The sequence below is a fragment of the Chelonoidis abingdonii genome, chromosome 13 (genome assembly GCF_003597395.2).
Source record: "Chelonoidis abingdonii isolate Lonesome George chromosome 13, CheloAbing_2.0, whole genome shotgun sequence".
Classification (NCBI taxonomy): Eukaryota; Metazoa; Chordata; order Testudines; family Testudinidae; genus Chelonoidis; species Chelonoidis abingdonii.
In genome coordinates this window covers 9,749,523-9,769,959 of record NC_133781.1, presented here as the reverse complement: position 1 = coordinate 9,769,959, position 20,437 = coordinate 9,749,523, and the positions used below count along the sequence as shown (strand labels likewise).

Sequence of the window (20,437 nt, the reverse complement as noted above, 5' to 3'; positions counted from 1 at the left end):
AGATATTTAAGAGTAGGTTAGATAAATGTTTATCAGGGATGGTCTAGACAGTATTTGGTCCTGCCATGAGGGCAGGGGACTGGACTCGATGACCTCTTGAGGTCCCTTCCAGTCCTAGAGTCTGTAAATCTATAAGTTTTTCCTCTCTGTCCAACACAGGGATTCTGTCAGTTGTCCTGTTTTGCACATTTCCTATGCAATGGCAGACCCGCTGGCTTCGTTCTCAATATGAGCTATTTCCATCTTTTCTGGGTAACTTCAGGGATAAGGGGTTGTTGAACACTCTGATGGATCTCGACATTTATTATAAATTCATTCAAGTGAATACCTAGTATTTGTATTTAATACCTGAGGCATTGAGATGTCGGTACCTTTGGGAGGATTTCTAGCTTGCACATCTGTATGTTAAGGTGGCAGTGACATTGGAGTTGAAGATTTGTAGTTTCGTCTTTAAGTGATAGATTTTTGACGACCAAATCTTGTTTATACTGGTGAAGTGCCAGGTTGTGACATTATTTCTTCCCGGACATCCCCACTGGCTTGCATGTTACTGCCAAAACATCTGAACTCTTACCTTCCTTTGCCTTCTAATGTAACCTAGGAGTTGGGAGTTGCTGGGGTTCTCATTAGATTTGTTTTTTCATAACTGATTTTTAAATCCATCTTTCTTGCGCTGCTGGGTGTCCTTTGCTTACATATTGGTGGAGCTGCCATTTAAAAGAGCTGTGTTGCCAGCAAAACTAAATTTTCGAACATATTGTAGTTAAACCACGAGGCTTGTATTGTATTCATCCACGCTTCTCGTCATGAAGTTAGTGGCAATGACAAACAGGAGAGGTGAGCAAATGTGTCCTGGTTTGACACCAGTGTTTATCTTAAACCATTTATTCAAGCTCTTCTCATCATTAAGACAGGAGGATCTGGTTTGAGCATGTAGACTAGTTCCAAAACAACAGGCTATTGAAGCATTATGATCATACTTTTCAAATTAAAATTAATAGGAACTGGACACCTTTGGTGGCTTTGAAAATCTCAGCCTCTGAGTCCTGAAGCAACTTGCAAAGGTTTTAGTTAGAACAATGACTGAGGGGGCTCTTTTATTCTGCACACCTGTTCTCTTGCTGTGTTTAGACTCCTGCTGCTGACGTAAGAGCCCATAATATGGTTCTCTGCCGTTTACATTGTAAAGCCATTGCAGCTACTGGGGAGGGAGCTGCAGTTTTGTTTGGTTTGCACATTACTTACTCAATTGTTTAATTCAGTTCCTATGGCAGCATCTTTCTTTCTAGGGGCAGACATGCATAGCTTAACCGGAGTAATAATATACCACAGCTGAGTCAAGATGCCTGGCAATGATGCATGACATAGAAAGAACCAGACTTGACTCAGACTTGCAGGCTGAGCTGGCCGTAGGGTGACCAGATGTCCCAATTTTATAGGCACAGTCCTGATTTTGGGGTCCTTTTCTTATATAGGCTCCTATTACTCCCCACCGCCATCCCGGTTTTTCACATTTGCTGTCTGGTCACCCTAGGTGGCAGTTAGGAGAAAAATACCTTTTCCTTGCCAGCTGATCATACTTGATCCAGAGTCACAGAGATCCAGTAAATAAGGAGCCTGGCGACTGTACCCCTTTTCAGAATAACTTTTCAGAGCAAGACTGTGCTTTGAAATTCCATGAGTGTTTCTCAGTAAAATAGCTTTGCTAGTAACAACAGCTCCACTGCTCAGTGGCCCAGGTAGGTAGCGAAGCCACTGAATGTTAATGGTTGATGGTATGAGCAGGAGTGGGGAGGACTGGCAATGAAAGAGTTCACACAGGCTGTTCTAGTGTATGGTGTTTCCGTTCCCCGGGCAGCTTTACTATATGGGGCTGTGTAAACAATACACAGGTCCTTGTAGGTCACAGGGCAGGCGTCCTACAGCAGTTTTGCTGCACCAGTCACTTTCTTTGGAATCATCTTTGCTCTGCTGAAATACAAAACCAGCCGAGCCAGCAAGTGAATTCTTCCCTTGGGACCGCTCAGTTAGGAGTGCAGGAGGGGGTCAGGGGCTATCTTAGCACGCGACGGTCTGGGAGGAGTTGGTGACTGGGTGACCACCTGATTGGTTGCTGACACAGGAAGAACTAAGGAACTGGAAAATGCCTTGAGCCATTGTCAGTGCTAGGGCTGTGAATTGATAATGAAGGAAGCGAGTGTCAGGAGATGTATTCTACTGGCGATGCAGTTGCAATTGGTCTGGATAGAGGCTTCTTTATCCTCCCCCTGTGACCTTTCTCCACTCCCTCAGCATCTCATAAATTTTGCATCTTCTCCTTCAGAAATCATTTAATACCAGGGCAGAAATAAGTTGTGTACAGGCCTCTGTGAAGGTAGTTATCTGAGATGGCTTTCTAGGTCTCTTGGTTAAGATTAGTGGCAGTATCCATGTATTGGAGGCTTTCTCTGTCTGAGGACTCTGCCCTCAGCTCACTCTCCGGGTCTTTTCTCTCTCAAATGTCTCTGCTCTCCTACCTGCTAGCTGCGTGCATGAGAAGGTGAGTGGTGATAACGGTGTGAGACTTGGAATTGAGGGATATTAAATACCTGGGTGGCCACAATAGGAGTTACTTGCCTCATGACCTTCGTACCACGTACATACCATCGTGATCAGGCTAAGTTCAAGTCCTTCAAGGTGCTCAGGGGCCAGGGCCCGGAGCATTTAAAAGAACCTAAAGTTCCTGGATGGGGAGTGTGGGTGACACCACTGCTGCTCTGGTACAGTGGAGCTCTCTACCGCAAATGTACAGCTCATCTGTGCAGGAGATGGAGATTTCGCAGGGCTGTTCCCAGACTGTGGAACAGACTCCTCCAGGAACTGAGGACCATCCCAAACCTCCCAACCGCCAAGTGCCAGGTGCACTTCCCTGACTTGCCTTCCCTGAATCACCACAGAGTAGCGTGGACACTGCCAAAACAATTCCCAATGAATCACACGTGACAGACATTAGTCATGTCACTTAATGCGTGAGTGGAAGGTACTCCGATACTGTGTCAATGAGGGAAGGATAAGAACCTTGTAGAACAGAATAGAATGAACATTCTGGGTTTCTAGCTCTCACTGACACAAAGTGCTAGCCCCATACTCCATGTGTTAGCGGTTCCTTCTGTGCACCGCCACTGCCAGCTCTGGAGTTCCTGGTGCATTTGATATGTGGTTTTCCTTTCTCTCTCTGATAGCTGGACTGTGTCTGAACTGCTGGAGCCTGCAGGAGCTGGTCAGCCGAGATGCAGGAAACTACCTCATCCTCCTGGAGAAAATCCTGCAGAAAACCAAAGAGGTAAGGCCCTGCCAGCAAGAACGAAGGATGCCCCAGCAGGGAGGAGGTGGAGGTCTTCTGCAAAGGGGGCAATGGGTGCTTTGTTGTCATTAGAGTGGAGTCTGGCAGGGGGTCCTGCTCTGAAGTCTGCAAAGAAGCCCCTTCCCCCAGATACTTTATAATTTGGATGCATTTGTGAAGGTTTTACGCTAGGGTTATCTGAAATGCTAGGGTAACCCACTGGTGAGTATGTTACAAGATTCCCTCTGTGCCCAGTCTGCAGGGGATCTGAATCTGTTACAGTCCACACAAGGGAACCGTGGCTCTGTAGCTCAAGATGTAGCAGCTGGTGCTTCTAGAGCTGGATGGCCCAGGTTCAAGGTGAGGGCTGTTGTACTAGCATTGGGACTATTGCACTAGCATGGTGCTCCCTGCCATCACTTTGGAACCTGATCCAAATCCCACTGAAATCAATGGAAACATTCCAGTTGGATTGGAGTGGGTTTTGCAAAAGGCACTTTACTTATATCTTGTATCCTCTTCCCCCACACTTTGTCTTATTGTCTTTAACAGTAAGCTCCTCAAAACAGGGAGAGTGTGTGTGTGTGTGAGAGAGAGAGAGAGAGAGCGCACATGTGCATGCATGTGCAGCACCTAACACAATGGGGCCCTGAGCCTGACTGGAATCTTTGGGTACTATTGTGATATCGATGATAATCTCAGTGAGCACTTGAAGTCTAGGAATTTGAGGGCATTTGCATCATTTTTGGTACTAGTTCTTTTCCATATTATAGTCCTGCTGGTGCTAGGTAACTTCACAGACATGAGAGGCGACTGTGATAGTGAAACTCTTTCCAAACCAGGTTGAGTGCACTCACCTTCTTAGACAAGAGGCTGGACCCAGATCCTCACAGGCATCCAGGTGCCTAATTCCCCTTGAAGTTAGATGCCTAAATCCCTTTGAGAACCTGGCCGTAGGGCTTTCAGCATAGTGCCTAGTGGAGCAGAAGCAAACAGTGTTAGAACCATGTTCACAGATCCCTCCCTGCATTTAGTAGGAACAAGTTGGTAGCATGGCTTGAGACTGGAGCTGGGTGGTTGATGCTGCAAAACACAGTTCCCACGGTGCTGATAAATCCCTTCAAAGGCTTTTGTGTCCTTCTTGTGGTGTCTCTCCATGAATGTTCTCTCAAACAGTCGCTGGTAGGAAAGTTTCTGGAAACGGGGAATTTTAAGTGAATGTTGGAAAACATTTGCAGAATATGAACGTTGAATTCCTAATAAATCCTGCACCTGATTCTAAGAATTATGCACATCCAGCCAGGCAATGGAAACATACCATGTGACTTGTGCCCAATCAGAATTAACCAACACAGCTTGAATTTCAAATATCGCACACGAGTGGTGAGGCCTTAGTAAGGCGTGCATGAGCAAGCTTCAGGTGACTGTGGAGATGAAGACGGAAAGAAAACTGAAATATGACTAAGAGCTGTTGGGCCTGGTGCGCCTCGGTCCTGCCTGTTCTCTCTGTGTGTCATGGAATAGTCTAGTCTCCTGAGGGCTGTAAGACTTTGGTCTGATATCAGTTGTTGGGCATAGCGTGCGGGTGCAGGTGGCCTGCAGTATACAGGAGATTGGAGTAGGTGGTCTGGTCGTCCCAGCTGGCCTGAAACTCTATGACTACACTAAGAATTACTGACAGGAACTGGCAAATAATTCAAACAACAAATTCAGTCACAACATAAGCTGTTCACAGACCACTTGCAAAGAGGTAGATGCTTGTCAGTTAAATAAATCAATCCACCTGAGCTGAGAGGTTTGCCCCATCTTTACTTGTGGACTGCACAGAGTCCACATGTGCTACCAAATGCCGAGCAGCATCGCGTTCCTCCAGCGAGGTCGGCCACAATAGCATGAACAGGGTGTCAGTGCTTGGGAAGAATGGAACCTGTAGCTCAACCTGACACCTTTGCCATGAGCCCTCGCGGGGTGGTCTCTTGCTTTCCGTGGAGGAAGGAAGGAAGCCTGTGAGCAGGAGGAAGTCTGAATGTTATGCCCAGTGAAAGAGAAGCTGGTGTCTGGCCTGCAGGCTTGCTGGTCAGTTGGCCGTGTTCTCTCTCTCAGCACCAGAGACACCCAACTGTGCGTACGGATCCCCAAATGTGAATCTGATTTGCCGTGAGTTGGCCCCATTCCAGCTTGCCCTGCTCCAGTCAGTGTGCAAAGGTGTCAGCCTGTGTGCCCAAAACTATTTGAATTTTGCAGTTTTTAGCAGATGTTGTAATAACACGTGACTGAGCATCAGAGCCTGGAGATAGTCGAGCTGGTCTGAGCTCAGACCTCTGGAGAGCAGCTTCTGGCATGTGAGAAAAGGGATATGGCAGTGCACTGGGAAAAGAGCAAGCCTGAACATCTGCACTTTGAATAGCATCACAAGACACAAGGAGAGGTTTCCTACTTCCTGAAATGCTTCTATATGCATGACCTCCAGTCCCACAATAGCGACCGCCCTCCTATGCACTTGGGGAGAAGCACAGATTCCAGGCTCATTCTCCATTGTGTGCTGGCCATTGTGCGGAGGGAAGCCGGGGAAGGGAGATCCCAGCCATACAGTTCCAGGAGTCCTAGGCATGCATGTTTCTAGGGGCAGGGCTGCAGTTGGTTTGGTGCGCTAGGATTTATGAGGCTTGGCTTCCTGAAACCCTCCCTTGTTGCAAGCTTTTCTTTTTTAGCCTGTTCAATTCAGAATGAATTGATGGCTTCCTGCTATTTTAATGGAAGCTTTGCCTGGACTATTCTGATTTGCTTTGCAACCAAAAATACATTTGGAACGTAGGGACTGAGCAAATGCTATCAGCTGTAGTAAGCAGCAGGCTGCTAGGGTTTGCTATGTCCAGCTAAGTATGGTAAGTGAAGGATCAGAGTTGCTGAACTGTTAACCTTCAGCAAGTCTGTCTTCTGATGTGAGGCCATCAGCTCTCCCAAGTTAAGTATCCTCAAGACTTGGATGGGAGACCTTAGACTGGTAGGAGGTGGTGCTAGGGACTCTGGAGTTCCAGTGAGCAAATAATTCACATTGCAGTGTTGCCAGCCCTCACAATGTTATCATGAGTCTGGCAATATTTAATGTTTTTCTTACAGCCCCATCTCCTAGGCTCATGTGAGTAAGTGAGAATCTCAGCTTTCATTTTTGTAACAAGTTTCTAGCCTTTCTAGTTAAGGAGAAAATCTTGAAAACGTGACCCAAATGTACTTACCCTAAAGACTCAACCAAAAGAACTAAAATGAACCAAAAATGTGTGGTTTTTTTTTTTTCCGGCCTGATTCGTGATTTTTAAGTGGCTGGGGTTGGCAATATGGCAACTAATAAATTGATTAGTTTTAATCTTTACTCTTTTCCCTCCTTTTGTCCAATTGTTGAGGAACACCTCATGCTATTCCTGTATGGATTCATAATTATTGGTGAATTTCCTCAGTGAATTCTTAGTCTGCAGATTGCCCATAATTAGTTTTGTTACAGAATTTCACAATGTTGCCTAGTGACATAAGTTAGCTGGTGCTGTTTCTGTTATCTGGTTGCATGATTTACATTCAATGCACAGCACACATTGCAACAAGTGTGAATAAAGTTCCCTCACACAGAAAATGTAAAGGGTCGCAAACTTGGCTGAATATAAATTCCCTTTTGAATTTGAATAGTTGCAAAAATATTTTCCATTATGCACTCATGTGGTGCTCATTCCTCCAAGGGGAAATCTAAGATTGACTGGCACCAGCTAATGTACGTTTTTAAACATGACTATCTTTGTCCTCGCTGGGCACTAAGTAGCATTTAACAGAGTGTTAATTTAAAGATTGCAGTTAACACATTTTCTAATGTTCCTCACTTTCCTGGAGTAGACAAAAATAGGATGAACTGTGCCAATGGTATAGTTTGTACTTACAAAGCTGGGTCGGTATAGCTGCATTGGTTAGGGATGTAAAAAAATCCATGCTCCTGACCAGCATAGGTACGGCAACCTAATCCCTAGCGTAGACGCAACGTAGTTAAGCCAACTTAAGGCCAGGTCTACACTACAGACATATATCAGTATAACGATGTCACTCTCAGGGGTGTGAAAAGTCCTGTTATACCTGTGCAGTGCCTGTTGAAGTCAATGGGAATCTTAGCATTGATGTCGCTGAATGGGGTGCTGGACAGGATCTTGCGATCACATGGTTTCCTACAAAGCTTCCTTCCATCTCCTGATAGCTTTTGGATATTTCTGTAACCAAGTAGCACAGCTGATCCTCCTCTTCTCGTGTGTATTTCCTGCAGGTCCAAGAGACAGGCAACTATGACCTCCTCACTCCATTGGCTCTGCTGTTCTATTCTGCAGCTCTGTGTGTAAGTCCTAAAGTTTTTAACTGATTGTAACTTCAGCTTCAAGGACAGGCTGAGAATTGGAGCACTGCCCTAGCTGAAAGCAGAATGATGTCGTTATGTAAGACATAAGAACTGCCATAGTGTGTCCATCTAGCCCAGTTTCCTGCATCTGACATTGGCCAGTACCAGGTTTTCAGGGGAGTGTAAAGAACAGGTCAGTTTTGGATAGATCCACTCTGGCTTCTTGTCCCAGCTTCTGGCAGTCAGAAGTTTAGGGTTGCCATGAGCATGGGGTTCCGTCTCTGACCATCATGGCTAATAGCCATTGATGGACCTGTCCTCCAGGAACGTATCTAGTTCTTTTTATAACCCAGTTATACTTTTGGGATATCCTCACCTGAAGTACTGTCCTCTGCCCTGGTCTTCTCATCTGGAAAAAGATCTAGCAGAAGTAGAAAGGAATCAGAAACAAGCAACCAAATAGCATAGGTCAGAGAGACTTAGAAGTTTGGGTCCATTTATGTTTAGAGAGGGGACAAATGAGAGGGGACATGATAGAAGTGTACAAAATAACGTGTATATAGAAGGTAAATCTGCTCCATTTGCTCTTTCTCATAATAAATCAAACCAAGGAAACTTCTAATGAAACCCAAAGGCAACACATTTAAAACAGATAAAAGGAAATATGTTTTTTTCACACAACATATAATTATCCTGTGCAGTTCATTGCTCCAGGATCTCATGGAGGCTGGGAATTAAGCAGGATTCATAAAAGGGTTAGGCATGTGAAAGGATGAGAACATCCATGATTGCTAAGGATATGTTTTCTTTAGTAAGAGAGAAACTCTCCTGCTTTGGAGCATACACCACTAACTGATGGCGCTTAAGAAGAAACAACCCCAACAGGCAGGTTATTCTGTAGTTGTCCAGAGAAGGTTTCTTGAACCTTCCTCAGAAGCATCCAGTGCTAGCTACAGTCAGGGACTGGATTGTACGAGCTCTGGTCTGATCGAGACTGAGAGTTTTTTTATTATCCTCCTAGTGCTAGCCCACATACCTGCTTTCCCATGATGCTAATGGCCGCTGAAACCACCTCCTCTTTTACTTGGGCTATCAATCAGCTCAGTTTGGGAGCCTAGTTTGGGACCTGGAAGGATCTGAATCTGTCTAAGTAGTGTCGGGGGGGCAAGGCCAAAGAGGAAGGACAGGCCTCCATGGCTGTGTCCTTGGCCCACCTTGGATTGTAATCCTCATGCTATTTCTATTTCCACTATAGACTCCTCACTTCCCACCAGACTCTGACCTGCTTCTGGAGGCCATTAGCACCTACCACACCTTCCTTACCTGGCCTATGCCCTATTGCAACATCTACAGGGAGCTACTGACCTTCATCAGCGATGAACTCAAGGCACCAGGTAGGAATCCAAATGGTCCATTGTTTTACAGATCCCTCTGACCCATAGTCTTTGTGGTGTTGGGTGCAGCTAACCCAGCCTCAGAGAGTCTGGGTGAAGTATTTTAACTGTTCTTCATGCCAAACCAGAAATGCTCACCACAGTGGCCAGGCATGCACAATGTTCTCTCTGAAATTCTCCCAGTGTTGCTCTCATACACACGCGTTGGGTTTAAATAAATCATGCAAAGCTGAGGACCAGCAGCCATGCAGCAAACTGTGGGTCCATTTGCTACCATCTGCTCTGTGTTTTCCAATACAATTGTAAATGGGCTTTTGTCTTCTGGGAGGAGCGGGCTGAGACTGCTGAACTCATTTCACTGGTGTCCTAACACAGATTGGAAGCCAGCCCTCCTCCAGAGGTGAAGAGCTGAATTGACACAGTTGTGTGTCCAGGGGCATGAGTTTAGCATTAATGCTGTAATGTAGAGGAAGCGTATTGCATGGCACCGGACATGTCTCCATGGATGTTAAATTCAGACAGACATGCTGATCTTGGTGGATTAATGAAGCAGATAAGCATTCCCACTGCAGCCTCTTCTTTCTGGGGGTATCTTTTGCATGGCAAAACAGCTCTGGTTGCTTCCTGCTGCTATTCCAGCTAGCCCTGAACTTTGCTTTGAGAAGGAAAAGTGACTCAGCGACACAATTTGATTATAACAGTGAATCCATTCATTCCCATCAAGATGGCGTTAGTTTTTGAGTGTGCTGCTTTGTAAAAAATTTTCATATAGTTCCCTGGAACTCCCAGCTACTGCTTTGTGGCTGAGGTGCTGTCTCTGTGTAATTGGACTTCGGAATCAGCTGCAGCCAAGACCTGCAGCGTGTAATCGTATCTGTCTTTATGCAGTAGACTCGTCTTAATTAGGCTATGCTGGTGGATGGCCTGATTCCAATTAAAAGAAGAGGTCATTTAAAAAGAGTCTTACGCATTAGGATGGGACACAGAGAATCATTTTTCTTCAGTACTGTATTAGAACAGACTGTAGAATTTCACACCCATTTAACATCTAGTTAATTGCCACGTCGCCCCTTGGCACCATTTGATTGCTGATGCAGGATTAGATGAGCTCTAAGCAGGGTTAGGGGACATTCTGTTGAAAACCTGTGTCGGCAATGCTCAGGCCATGTCTACACTAGAGACCTTACAGTGGCACAGCTGTCCCGATGCAGCTGCGCCGCTGTAAGATTTCCCGTGTAGCCACTTTATGCCAATGGGAGAGAGCTCTTCCGTCGACATAAGTAAACCACCCCCAACGAGCGGTGGTAGCAATGTCAGCAGGAGAAGCTCTCCGACTGCCATAGTTCTGTGCACACTACCACTTAGGTCTCTCAGGGGGGTGTTTTTTCACACCCCTGAGTGACATTCATTTTGCCTACATAAGTGGTAGTGTGGACACGGTAGTCTGCACAGCAAAGTTTTACTGGCATAACTATGAATAAATCGCACCCAGCATAGCTCTGCTGGCAAAACTCCCAGTATAGAGAAGACAGAAGAGTGTGTCTGTCAGTTTAGCTAATGTTGTTGTTTGAGGAAGTGGTGTAGCTATTGGCGGCAGAAGAACTCCTTCTGTCTGCCTCTGCTGCGTCTCCACTTGATGCCTCTGCCATTCTAGGTGTACTGGCAAAGGTTCTGTAGTGTAGATAAGCCCTGAGGCACCCATCATAGCTAACACCCTGTGTACTAGCTCAAACAGAGCCAAGAAGAGGCCCCGTACTCCAGAGCGGAAGCTCTCTGGGAGGGCAGTGGGGGAATACACTGTGTGCTTCTTAACTGTGACGTTACCCAGGGATCCAGTTTCTGCTGGTGATAGTGACAGTGACTGGCAACAACTGCAGGCTAATTATCAGCATCAGCAAAGATTCTTCCGCCAGTGGCAAGGGGTTAAGTAGAGATTAACCAGGTGTTAAGTGGGGGTGAAATTTGAGGTACCAGAAATGGGGGTGGATAGAAGATGCTTTTGAGGGAAACAAAAGGATAAAAAAAAATATTTGTAACTTCCATCTAAACCACATCCCAGCTCAGAGCTGCCCTGGGGCCCTCAGGTCCTTCCTGGCTTGTGGCTATGATGTTACGAATAGTGCACTGATTGTATTAAGTGAGGTGGCAAATGAGGCCCAGCCGGCAAGGAGGTCTGGATACGTTTCACCAGTTGGAGGTCTCAGGCCCTCCCAAACAGGGTTCCCAGTGAAGCAGCCCAGTGGCTGGGATTGGCCCTGGTTTTCCATTATGGAGTCAGGTCGATGCAAGGCAGCTTACATCTGTTTACCTTAAATGGGCAACCAGCTCCAGTGGGTTCAGCCCCTCCTGGGTACTGCTGCAATGGTAAACCCGGCCAAGCATCCCCCACCTTTCCAAGGGGTCTTCTTCGGCCCTTCCCTCTCATCTGCCTGGGCCTGGTTTCTGGAATGGCAAAGCCACATACAGCTGGGCTGCAATTCTGGAATTTCAGAACCAGGGATGGTTCAGAACTGGGTCCCATTTTATCCAGACCTCTAAAGGGAGGGCGAGCAGGTGGGAAATTGCTCTGGATTTGGCCCGAAAGAGACTGCGAAGGTCCCCAAAGAAAGCTGCCTGGCTCCGGCGTTCTCATCATGATCAATCCGCCTTGGCCCCTCTGCTGTGCTCATCTCTGTGGCCAGGGTGTTTCCTGCACTGCCTATAATGAGAACCAAACCCGACAGAGCAGGCTGCACTGGCCAGACCTGCTGGTCCCCATAATGGGCACTGCTCCCATGAAAGCAAGTGATTGAGGACTCTGGAGGGATAAAAGGAAAAAGCATGAGGCCAGACAGTGACTGCTGGGAAACAGCACCAGCAAAACAGAGATGTCTTCTGTAACTCCGTGCAGGCTGTTGGCCAGTTCCTGTTTGCTGCGGCATGACGCTCAGTTGCATGGGAGCAGTGATGGGATGCATGGCTCAATGCTAAATTCTTGCAAGGCAGGAAACTGCAGTATTCTCCAGGGGGCAGTGTGCTTTGGGAATGCCTTTTTCTGATTGACAGCCGGGCTGGGCTACAAGCTCCTGTCTGGAGATGGTGTTATTCTGACCCCATTTAAGGGCAGCAGAAGTCCCAGTATCCTGTCGTGAAAGCCGTGGTGTTGGGATGGAGATTATGCTGATTTCTCAGGGCTGCCTTTGTGTGGGGAGTGTGTAGGGGGACAAAGACGTGCAGGAAGGCAGGACTTAGTGATAACCTCCTCCTCGAAATGATGGGTTCTGTTTTAAAATGTCAGTTTGACGTTCCCTCCCCCACCAGTTGCCTCCTTCATCTTCTGGGCTCTGCCTCTTCCATGCTACCAGCCAGATGAAAGCTGCCGAGTGGTGTGTGCAGTATCCAGAGGGTTAATGTTTCCCCCTCCGAACTGTACGGTGCTCACCAGGAAACTGGGTTTGCTGTGATGACAAATCTAGTTTCGTTCATTCACAGGGGTCTTTCCTGCACCCTGGACTGGCAGGCGTGGGGGACGTGGTGCCAGTGAGAGTCAGACTGCAGAGTGAGGTTCAGACTGAGATGTTTGTCCTGCAGACCTGACCTCCAGGTTGTGGGAGATGTTGGGGAGCGTGGTTTGTGGGAAACATGGCAGTGCAATATGGAACAGGAGAAGGTGGTTGGAAATCAGTTCCAGGGCTAGTCCCAGTCTTGATAAAAAACCTCCCATCCAGGGCTGGCTCCCGGCCCCAGCACGCCAAGTGTGTGCTTGGGGCAGCATGCTGCGGGGGCGCTCTGCTGGTTGCCGGGAGGGCGGCAGGCGACTCCGGTGGATCTCCTGCAGACCTGCCTGCGGATGCTCCACTGGAGCTGCGAGACCAGCGGACCCTTCGCAGCCATGTCTGCGGGAGATCCACCAGAGCTGCGGGACCAGTGAGTGGCAGAGTGCCCCCCGTGGCATGCCGTCATGTCTGGGGCAGTGAAATGGCTAGAGCTGGCCCTACTCCCATCTGAACCAGGTTTGGGTGCACTTTGTCCTCTGGACAACTTTGTGCTGAAACCAGATGGGAACCTTCCAGTATCTATAGTGTGGATGGGCCCTAGAAGTACCATGTGACTGGTCTGGTGATGCTATTGATGATGCTGTCTCTGAACTTCTGTGGAATCTCCCAGCCTCATCTCCGTGGTCCGTTATCGCTGTGACACCAGTTCAGAAAGCCTGTTTTAAACACAACTGCAAACCCCTGGAGATCCCCAGGAGCCTTCAGTGCATCCTGCTCTCATCATTACACCACTGATGCCCAAGAATAACTTGGCTGGGGGCTTAGAGCCAAATTGCTGTTTACACTGTCACGGACTCACAGATCGTGCCCACTCTTGGCCCTGTGCGGTCCGTGGGGGAAGCCCCTTTTAGTGAGACAGCCCTTCTCAGGGGTCCACTCTGTCTCGGGGTCAGGCCCCTTCACCTCCTGGAGCTGCACCTCTCTGAGCCTTAGCACGTCTGTCTCTGCCGTGGGCCCCTTCCGGGAGTCCACGCACTCTGGACCCCCTGGGCCTCTTCACCTCCAAAGGGGCTGATGCAACCCTGTTCTCTAGACCAGAGTGACTCTCAGCCAGCATAAAACAGGAGGGTTTATTGAGAGTTGAACACAGCACAGGAAACTCTCAGGCCCTCAAGCCTGGCCTCTCACAATAACAGCACATCCCAGTCTCCCTGCATCAGGTGGGCTCTGCCTGCTTCCCTCACCAGCCCGAGCCCCCCTGTTTCCCAGCTGGGTCCTGATATCCTCGGCCTCAGCCCCGCCTAGTCAATTGTCTTCTGTCCAGGTAAACAGGGTTGTAAACAGGAAGGCCTGAGTCCCCTCTCCTCACAGCTCTCCTTGGCTGAAACAGGCTGGTCAGTCACCGGGGTCTCTCTCTGCAGCCCATTGTCCTCCCACTGGCCAGAACTGGTTGTGTCTCCTCGCTGGGCTAGTCCCGAGTCCTCTCCCATCTCTGAACAACAAACTCCCTCTCCCCTCACCTCGTTAAACCAGTAACACCCAGGTACATTGAGTCCCACCCCCTGTGCATGCAAACCCTGGAAAAGACAGAAAACCCCAAGAAAAAAACCCCACTTCGTCACATACACCCTACAAGAAGACAGATGGTTCGACAGCCATGGAAACAGATAAAGCACCGGACAGTGCTGATGTGCCCCGATCGTGAGCTGGAAGGACCGTCTTCAGGGATCAGAGCCTCGTTCTCTCTCCATGGCACATCTGATCCTTGGCCTTTCCACTTTCAGTTCGCACCAGTAACAGTGATGGCTTTGTGGAGATGACACTTGTCCATTGGAAATCCAATCAAGACCTTATAGACTCATTCTGTTTGCCAGGCACTTCCGAAGCTGTTTGTGGTACAGTGTCACCAGATATTGTCCAAATGCTTCTGCTTTCCCTGGGAATCTTGTGAGGTCAAAGCCAAGAGAGAAAGATTAACCAAGACAAAGCTGCTGTCAATATTTGCCAAGAGTACAATAAACCTTGGTATTGTCTAAGAGCCTGGGTGGTGGATTGTTCTGCAGAGCACGATCATTAAATGAATTGATGAACAAAACATCAGCTTGGATCGCACAGGCTGCCCCAGGAAATTGCACGGGAAGGCACCACTCGATCAGGGGACGCTGCTGCAGGGGCTTTACGAGGCCCATGTCTGGTAGCTGATTGGTCCTGTCTGAAATGGATTTGATAGATCTCAGCCCACTTCCCAGGAGCCACAAATCCAGATCGACAAAGCTGTTAGCACGCTTGAGGCTCATTGGGGGTGGCCAGGCATGAGCATGCCACATGGACTGAGCGCCCGTCTGGTGCTCCTGGTTCAGGGGGGAAGCTGTGTGGGGGAGGGGAAGCTTGCACGACTGCTGCCTGCATGGCAACTTGTTCTATGGACAAATAAAAAACTTATGCCCAGTGCTGAGAACACAGGCGGGTAGGTGCTGAATTTGCACATACAACCTGAGAAGACTTCAGAAGTCATGTTGGGGAAGTGGGGAATAGGATGCAGGTAAGAGAGAGAATTTTGTCCCCTCTCCCCCCCGCAGCACCTGGGACCCCTAGTTCCTAAAGTTACAGATGCTGGATGAAATAAATGAGAGAAAATCATTGCAAAGTCTTCTCCATCTAATGAGGCCTCGTGGATGTCCTGGGGAAGCAAGTGGAAGCCACGGTTGCTGGTTGCAGTTCAATAGTGTGAATCTTAGTGGTGTAGGAAAACTTTCCCTGCTTATTTTTCCCCATGACTGGTCCTATTAAAGCCAATGGGATTGCCTCACCGGAATGGGCAATGTCCTGCCCACAGCAGCGACCCATGTCAGAGGTGTCAGAGACAGAACTGTACCCTGGTATAAAGCCCCTTATTTTATCCTGGTTCCCTGCTGCTGATCAGCTGGTGCCCTAAAGCCTGGAGATCAAGAGCTCGTTTCCTTTAATTCTCCCTCGCCTGAGTGTGGAGGTTGCTTTTGGGAGTCATGTGCCCAAGTCCCTCCATGGTGCTTTAGAGACCTGGTGAACAGTGAAACCCACTGACCTTGGTACCTGACTGTTCTCCACCAGCCTAGAGACTGTTCTTGACACTGATATCCAGAGTTACTCAGTGCTGCTGGGCTGAATGTGGTTTCTCATGGACTGGTGCAGGCTAGAGCACAGACAGTGCAATGGGGTGAGATTGGTGAACTGCATGGTCATGTGATCCTGTTGGCCTCGGCAGCCACCTGGCTGAGGCCACACAACTTACACCTTAGCAGTGACTCACCTTCCTGGTCTCTGTCTGCTCAGCTGAAGGGGATCCTGGGGCACTGTAAATGAAGATTGGACAGAACAGTAGAAAACAGCGCAGGGCACAGTCTGGCACTGGCAGAGGGATGTGACCTACTGGATTTTCTCTGTTGTGTGCTTCTTGTACTCTCTTGCTCCCTGCCCCAGCTCTCCATCACGTTCCCTTACTTTCTCTTGTTGGCTGAACGTCGTTTAGACTTGCCTTCAAATCTCCCTGGAGTTGCTCCGGCTTCATAGCCCCCTCCTCCCTGCATCTGCTTCTGGCTGTTCTGCTTGCCAGCCTGTCTTTCAGATCTTGTGTCCTTGTCTTTTTTCCCAACATGCCCTTGCACTCTGCTCCTGGGATTTCTCCCTCAGCCTCCTGGTTGCCACCTCCGTCTCTCCTGTCTCATACTCACCTCACACCCAGCCCACTGCTCTGACTGCCATACGCCTCACACTTCTCCTCCCTCCTCTGTGTGAGCTCCCCAACCTGCTCCATGCTTATGGTTGACCTTGCCTCCATCTCCTTTGGTTTCTATCCCATCACTCCAGCCTCTTGCCCACATTCATCCTTGCTTGGTCCTGACCACCCCTCCATTCCCTCTCCATAGCTCTCGCACAGTTGAAGTAGGGCTGGTAACTCACCACCAGCATGTCGTCTCCTATCACTTCACCATAGGCTTTGTTCTCACCCCACCCCACACTTACCCAGGTACAGTCGGTTCCACTTGGAGAGTTGAGTGAGCCTCTGAATGCAAGTTACCTCTCAGGTCTTGTCTAGATGAGGACTGAAGATGTGACGTTAGCATATGGTAGCTAATGCGTTTTAAAAGATCAGGCGCCCTCCTGGTCTTTACTTCGGCCAGTTCAGCAAATGTTAGAGATACGCTTGATGCCAGCAATTTACTGGCTTCTCTTGCTCCTGTGTGATCCAAGTTGCTGTCAGTGAATTGCTTTTCTCTTTCCCCACAGGGATTTCGTACCAAAGGCTGGTGAGGGCGGAGCAGGGACTGTCCATGAAGAGCTGCCAGAGCTCTACCATGTGAGTGCTGCTGTGGGGGGATGGAGGGGATAGATGGGGGCAGCTTAGTGTGGTCTAGCAGCAGGTCTCCCTGGAACCACCACTGTTCTTTCCAAAGTGCTCATAATCAAGGGGCAGATGCCAAGCTAGGGCAAGCAGCCCCTAGAACGTCACCCTAGATGTAGCTGCAGCTGGGTATGAGTTCAGAGGGAGAAGGGGCAGTGGAGAACAGCACCGAACTAATGGTAAAGGCATATGGATAAAGTAGAAATCACAGCATTCCCATAGTGGCCGTCCTGGGCCCTCCCCACGTCTGGTGTGTGCGTATGTGTTTGCTGACGCCCCATGGTGGGAAATGCGTGGTCTTGAGGAGAATAGGATGGGGAAAAGAAGGGGCTGATCCGTGCCTCGTGCCCAGAGAATGCTTGGTCCGATTTCCATGCGTTGGAAAGCAGAGAAGATCCAAGGTGACGTGCCTTAGCTAGAAGGGGTGTGGGGCAAAAGTCGGAGGGAGGGAAGCAGCTTCATCCCATCCCAGGCAGGAAGTTTGACAGGGTTCATGCCTGATCAATAAAAGCACTGTCTCTTGACAAATAAAGAAGCCAGCACATAGCCAGGAGTTATGTGACTGAGACAGGGAAGGAAGCGGGGGGCGCGTATCTGGGCCTTTGATCTCTTCCTCCCTGTGCTATCACCCTCATCTGTAAATATGAAAGTGTGAACACGGAGCTGATCTCTCCCTAGCCTGTTATTAGCAACCACTGCTGGCTCATGTGACCCTACTGTGTGCATTTTTTATTTCGGGCTTGTCGGTATGCAAGTTGGACTGCTTTAAATATACCAATGTAGTTCAAATGGTACAATAGCATGTCTCCCAGTGAGGATGCAGTGATAAAAGCATAAAGGTGCTTTATACCAGGCTAGCTATCCCTGTATGGGAAAGGAACTAAGTTATACTGGTATTTGATGTGTTAATACAGTGTAACCACACTAGCAGTTATAGCAGTATAACTACGTAGGTAAAAAAAAAAAAATCATACTCCATAACCCACATATTTCTACCAGAACAAAATCTGTGTATAGACCAGGCCTGGGCATTATACAAAGCTTGTGCCCATTACCTGAGGCTGTGGGCCTATTGAGGCCCTGGTCCTGCAAACCCTGCAGCATGTGCTCAGCTTTAAGCATGTCCTGTTGATTACACCGGGACTGCTCACCTGCTTAAAGTTAATCACCTGTTTAAGCATTTTGCTGGACCAGGGCCTTAGCAATTAACATGCAATTAGAGGCTGCTGTTAGTATGGAGAAGAAACTCCATTGCTGCGCTTAAGGAGTGCCTCTGTTCCCCACCGCTCTGCCTCAGGCTGTGCGCTGTGTCCTGGAGGTTAACAACCTCCGCCTCTGGTGGAATAGCTGGGAGTCCAGTTCCGAAAGCAGAGGCCTTCCTCTGAGACCATCCACCCCAGGTATTTAAATCTAGGGACTCTTAGTTTGAGCACCTTGGTCAATCTCTGCAGCAGCAACTGCACATTGGGAGAGAGACAGGTCTTGTATGGCCTATACCCTCTCATGCCCTGGATCTGTTCAATCGCACCTGGAAGCTAGCAAGGATCTGGTGCATCTGCCAAGATCTCATGTGGACCTGGTAGCCAACCCCATTAACCAAGATGCTCTCCCAAGGGCAAGTTTTGTTTTTCTTCTCTTACTCCGTTGCCATTTCTGTCCTTTCCCCATTGGGTGTGATCTGTCTCATTTAGACTGCAGGCTGTTTGAGGGAGGGACCTGGTGTCTGTCTGATGAAAGGGCCATAGCACTGTGTGCAATCACAACTGTCTAGATTTAGGCCACTGTCAACATACACTTCCTGCTCCGTGCCCAGCCTGTGCTTTGGTAAAACAGCCTGTGGCCTTGGCAGTTTGTGCTGATGGGAAGCCCAGGGACCAGAGTGCTGGGGCCCATCTGCCAAGCACTGACAGAGCAAAGCTGGTCTATAGATGCCATTGCTGACAGTGCATAAGGGTGCAGGGTGGGGGGAGCTCGGCAGTGCAGTGTATGTACAGTAAACTGGGATAATGAGGTGAAGGGCTTCTTTAGGCTCCGTGTTCCTGTAACTTGGAAGGATTTCACCATCTGGTAGGTGGAATAGTTTGGAATTGATCAGATGCCACACAAAGCTCCCAAGTTCCTCTGCTCCCCAGGTCTTGCTAACAGTGCAACTATGATTTATTATATCTATTCCCCTGTCAGGGTTCAGTTTGCAAGGTGCTGTTTAATTAACCATGAAGCTGCAGTGAGTTGATTTTATCTTACGATCACTAACCACCATCCCATTTTGCCCTTAGCACGGTTCTGCTGCTCAACTCCTCTGAGGTTCAGAGCGAATACCTGTCTGTCGCCAAGAAAATGAGCACCGTGGAGCACACCCAGCACAGCATCTTCGTCATGCTAATTGGACACATCTACCAGGCCACTTTTGGGACCAAGTGTGATTTGGGCAGCTTACAGAACATCTTGAAGGTAGAGTGAGTCCTACATTCTGCTTGGAGGCCTTTAAACGAGAGCAATTCTATCCCCGATGCACAGGGTGATTTTTTCTGTGCTGTTAAACGGTGGTCTCCATCCCAGAGATGGCTGCATTTCCATGCTGACCCTTGTGCAATTCACGGATCAGTTTGGTTGCACAGTACTTCTGGGGATACTGTTATGAATGTAAATTGTCTCGTGAGTTGCAAGAGGGAGGTGAGATCTTGCAGCAATTCAATTCAGAAGGTAGAAACAATTATTCATGCCCATTATTTTACAATGAAACAATGGGAAACAGTGATAAATAGAGCTGGTTGAGTTGTCATTCAAAATTTAAAACCAAAGAAAACACGGTTTCCACAATGATTTCTCAAGGGAAAAAGTGTGTTGTCGTATTTTTTTGTTAAATTTATAATGAAACATTTAAAAGTACTTTTTGAAACTTTTTTGTGAAGGGGGGGAAGTCCCACTTTTTTCTCACTACTTTACTTCTTTGCCCTGCCCTGCCTTTTCATTTTTTTAACCCACTGGAAAAAAGGGGGCAGAAGGCAAAGAAGGAGGGAGGGAAGAGAAGAGATCTAAAATTCAAAGTTAACAAAAAAATCCCATTTTCTTTTTTTTTAAATAGTTTAAATTTCCCCTCCAAACAAAAAAATGGATTTATTTGAATGAAATTAAAACATTTTCCCCCAAAAATTTTCATGGGGGATTCACTTACCTCTGCCCAGGAGTATTTCTGGAAGAAATGAGTGATACTTCATGGAGAGAGACCCACACATTGACATGCTGTCTCTGAATCTCTGTGCTCTCTTTAGTCCAAGACCTTAGAAGAGCTCTCAGAGATCCATTCTCACACCACAGAAGCTCAGGAGCTGGCAGCTGTTACCAGCGACCCAGTTGCAGCCAGGGAACAGTTGAAGTCCATGCTGCAGGACATTGCGGCTGAAGCAGGCTTTCCTAATATCACAGGTATGAGAGTGAGTGGGGTTGTTCTAATTCAGGGGTAGGCAACCTATGGCACGGGTGCCGAAGGAGGCACGC

At 48.2% G+C, this 20,437-nt stretch overlaps 1 protein-coding gene across 1 annotated transcript in view; it reads left to right on the top strand.

Moving 5' to 3' along the window:
* PIK3R5 (phosphoinositide-3-kinase regulatory subunit 5) overlaps window positions 1-20,437 on the top strand; it is a 100,122-nt gene that overhangs the window by 57,778 nt on the left and 21,907 nt on the right. Inside the window, exons 3-8 of the mRNA XM_032801686.2 lie at window positions 3,222-3,322; window positions 7,620-7,688; window positions 8,944-9,082; window positions 16,825-16,894; window positions 19,216-19,390; window positions 20,212-20,365. Coding sequence (XP_032657577.1) covers window positions 3,222-3,322; window positions 7,620-7,688; window positions 8,944-9,082; window positions 16,825-16,894; window positions 19,216-19,390; window positions 20,212-20,365 — 708 coding nt within the window. The remainder of the gene's footprint in view (window positions 1-3,221; window positions 3,323-7,619; window positions 7,689-8,943; window positions 9,083-16,824; window positions 16,895-19,215; window positions 19,391-20,211; window positions 20,366-20,437) is intronic.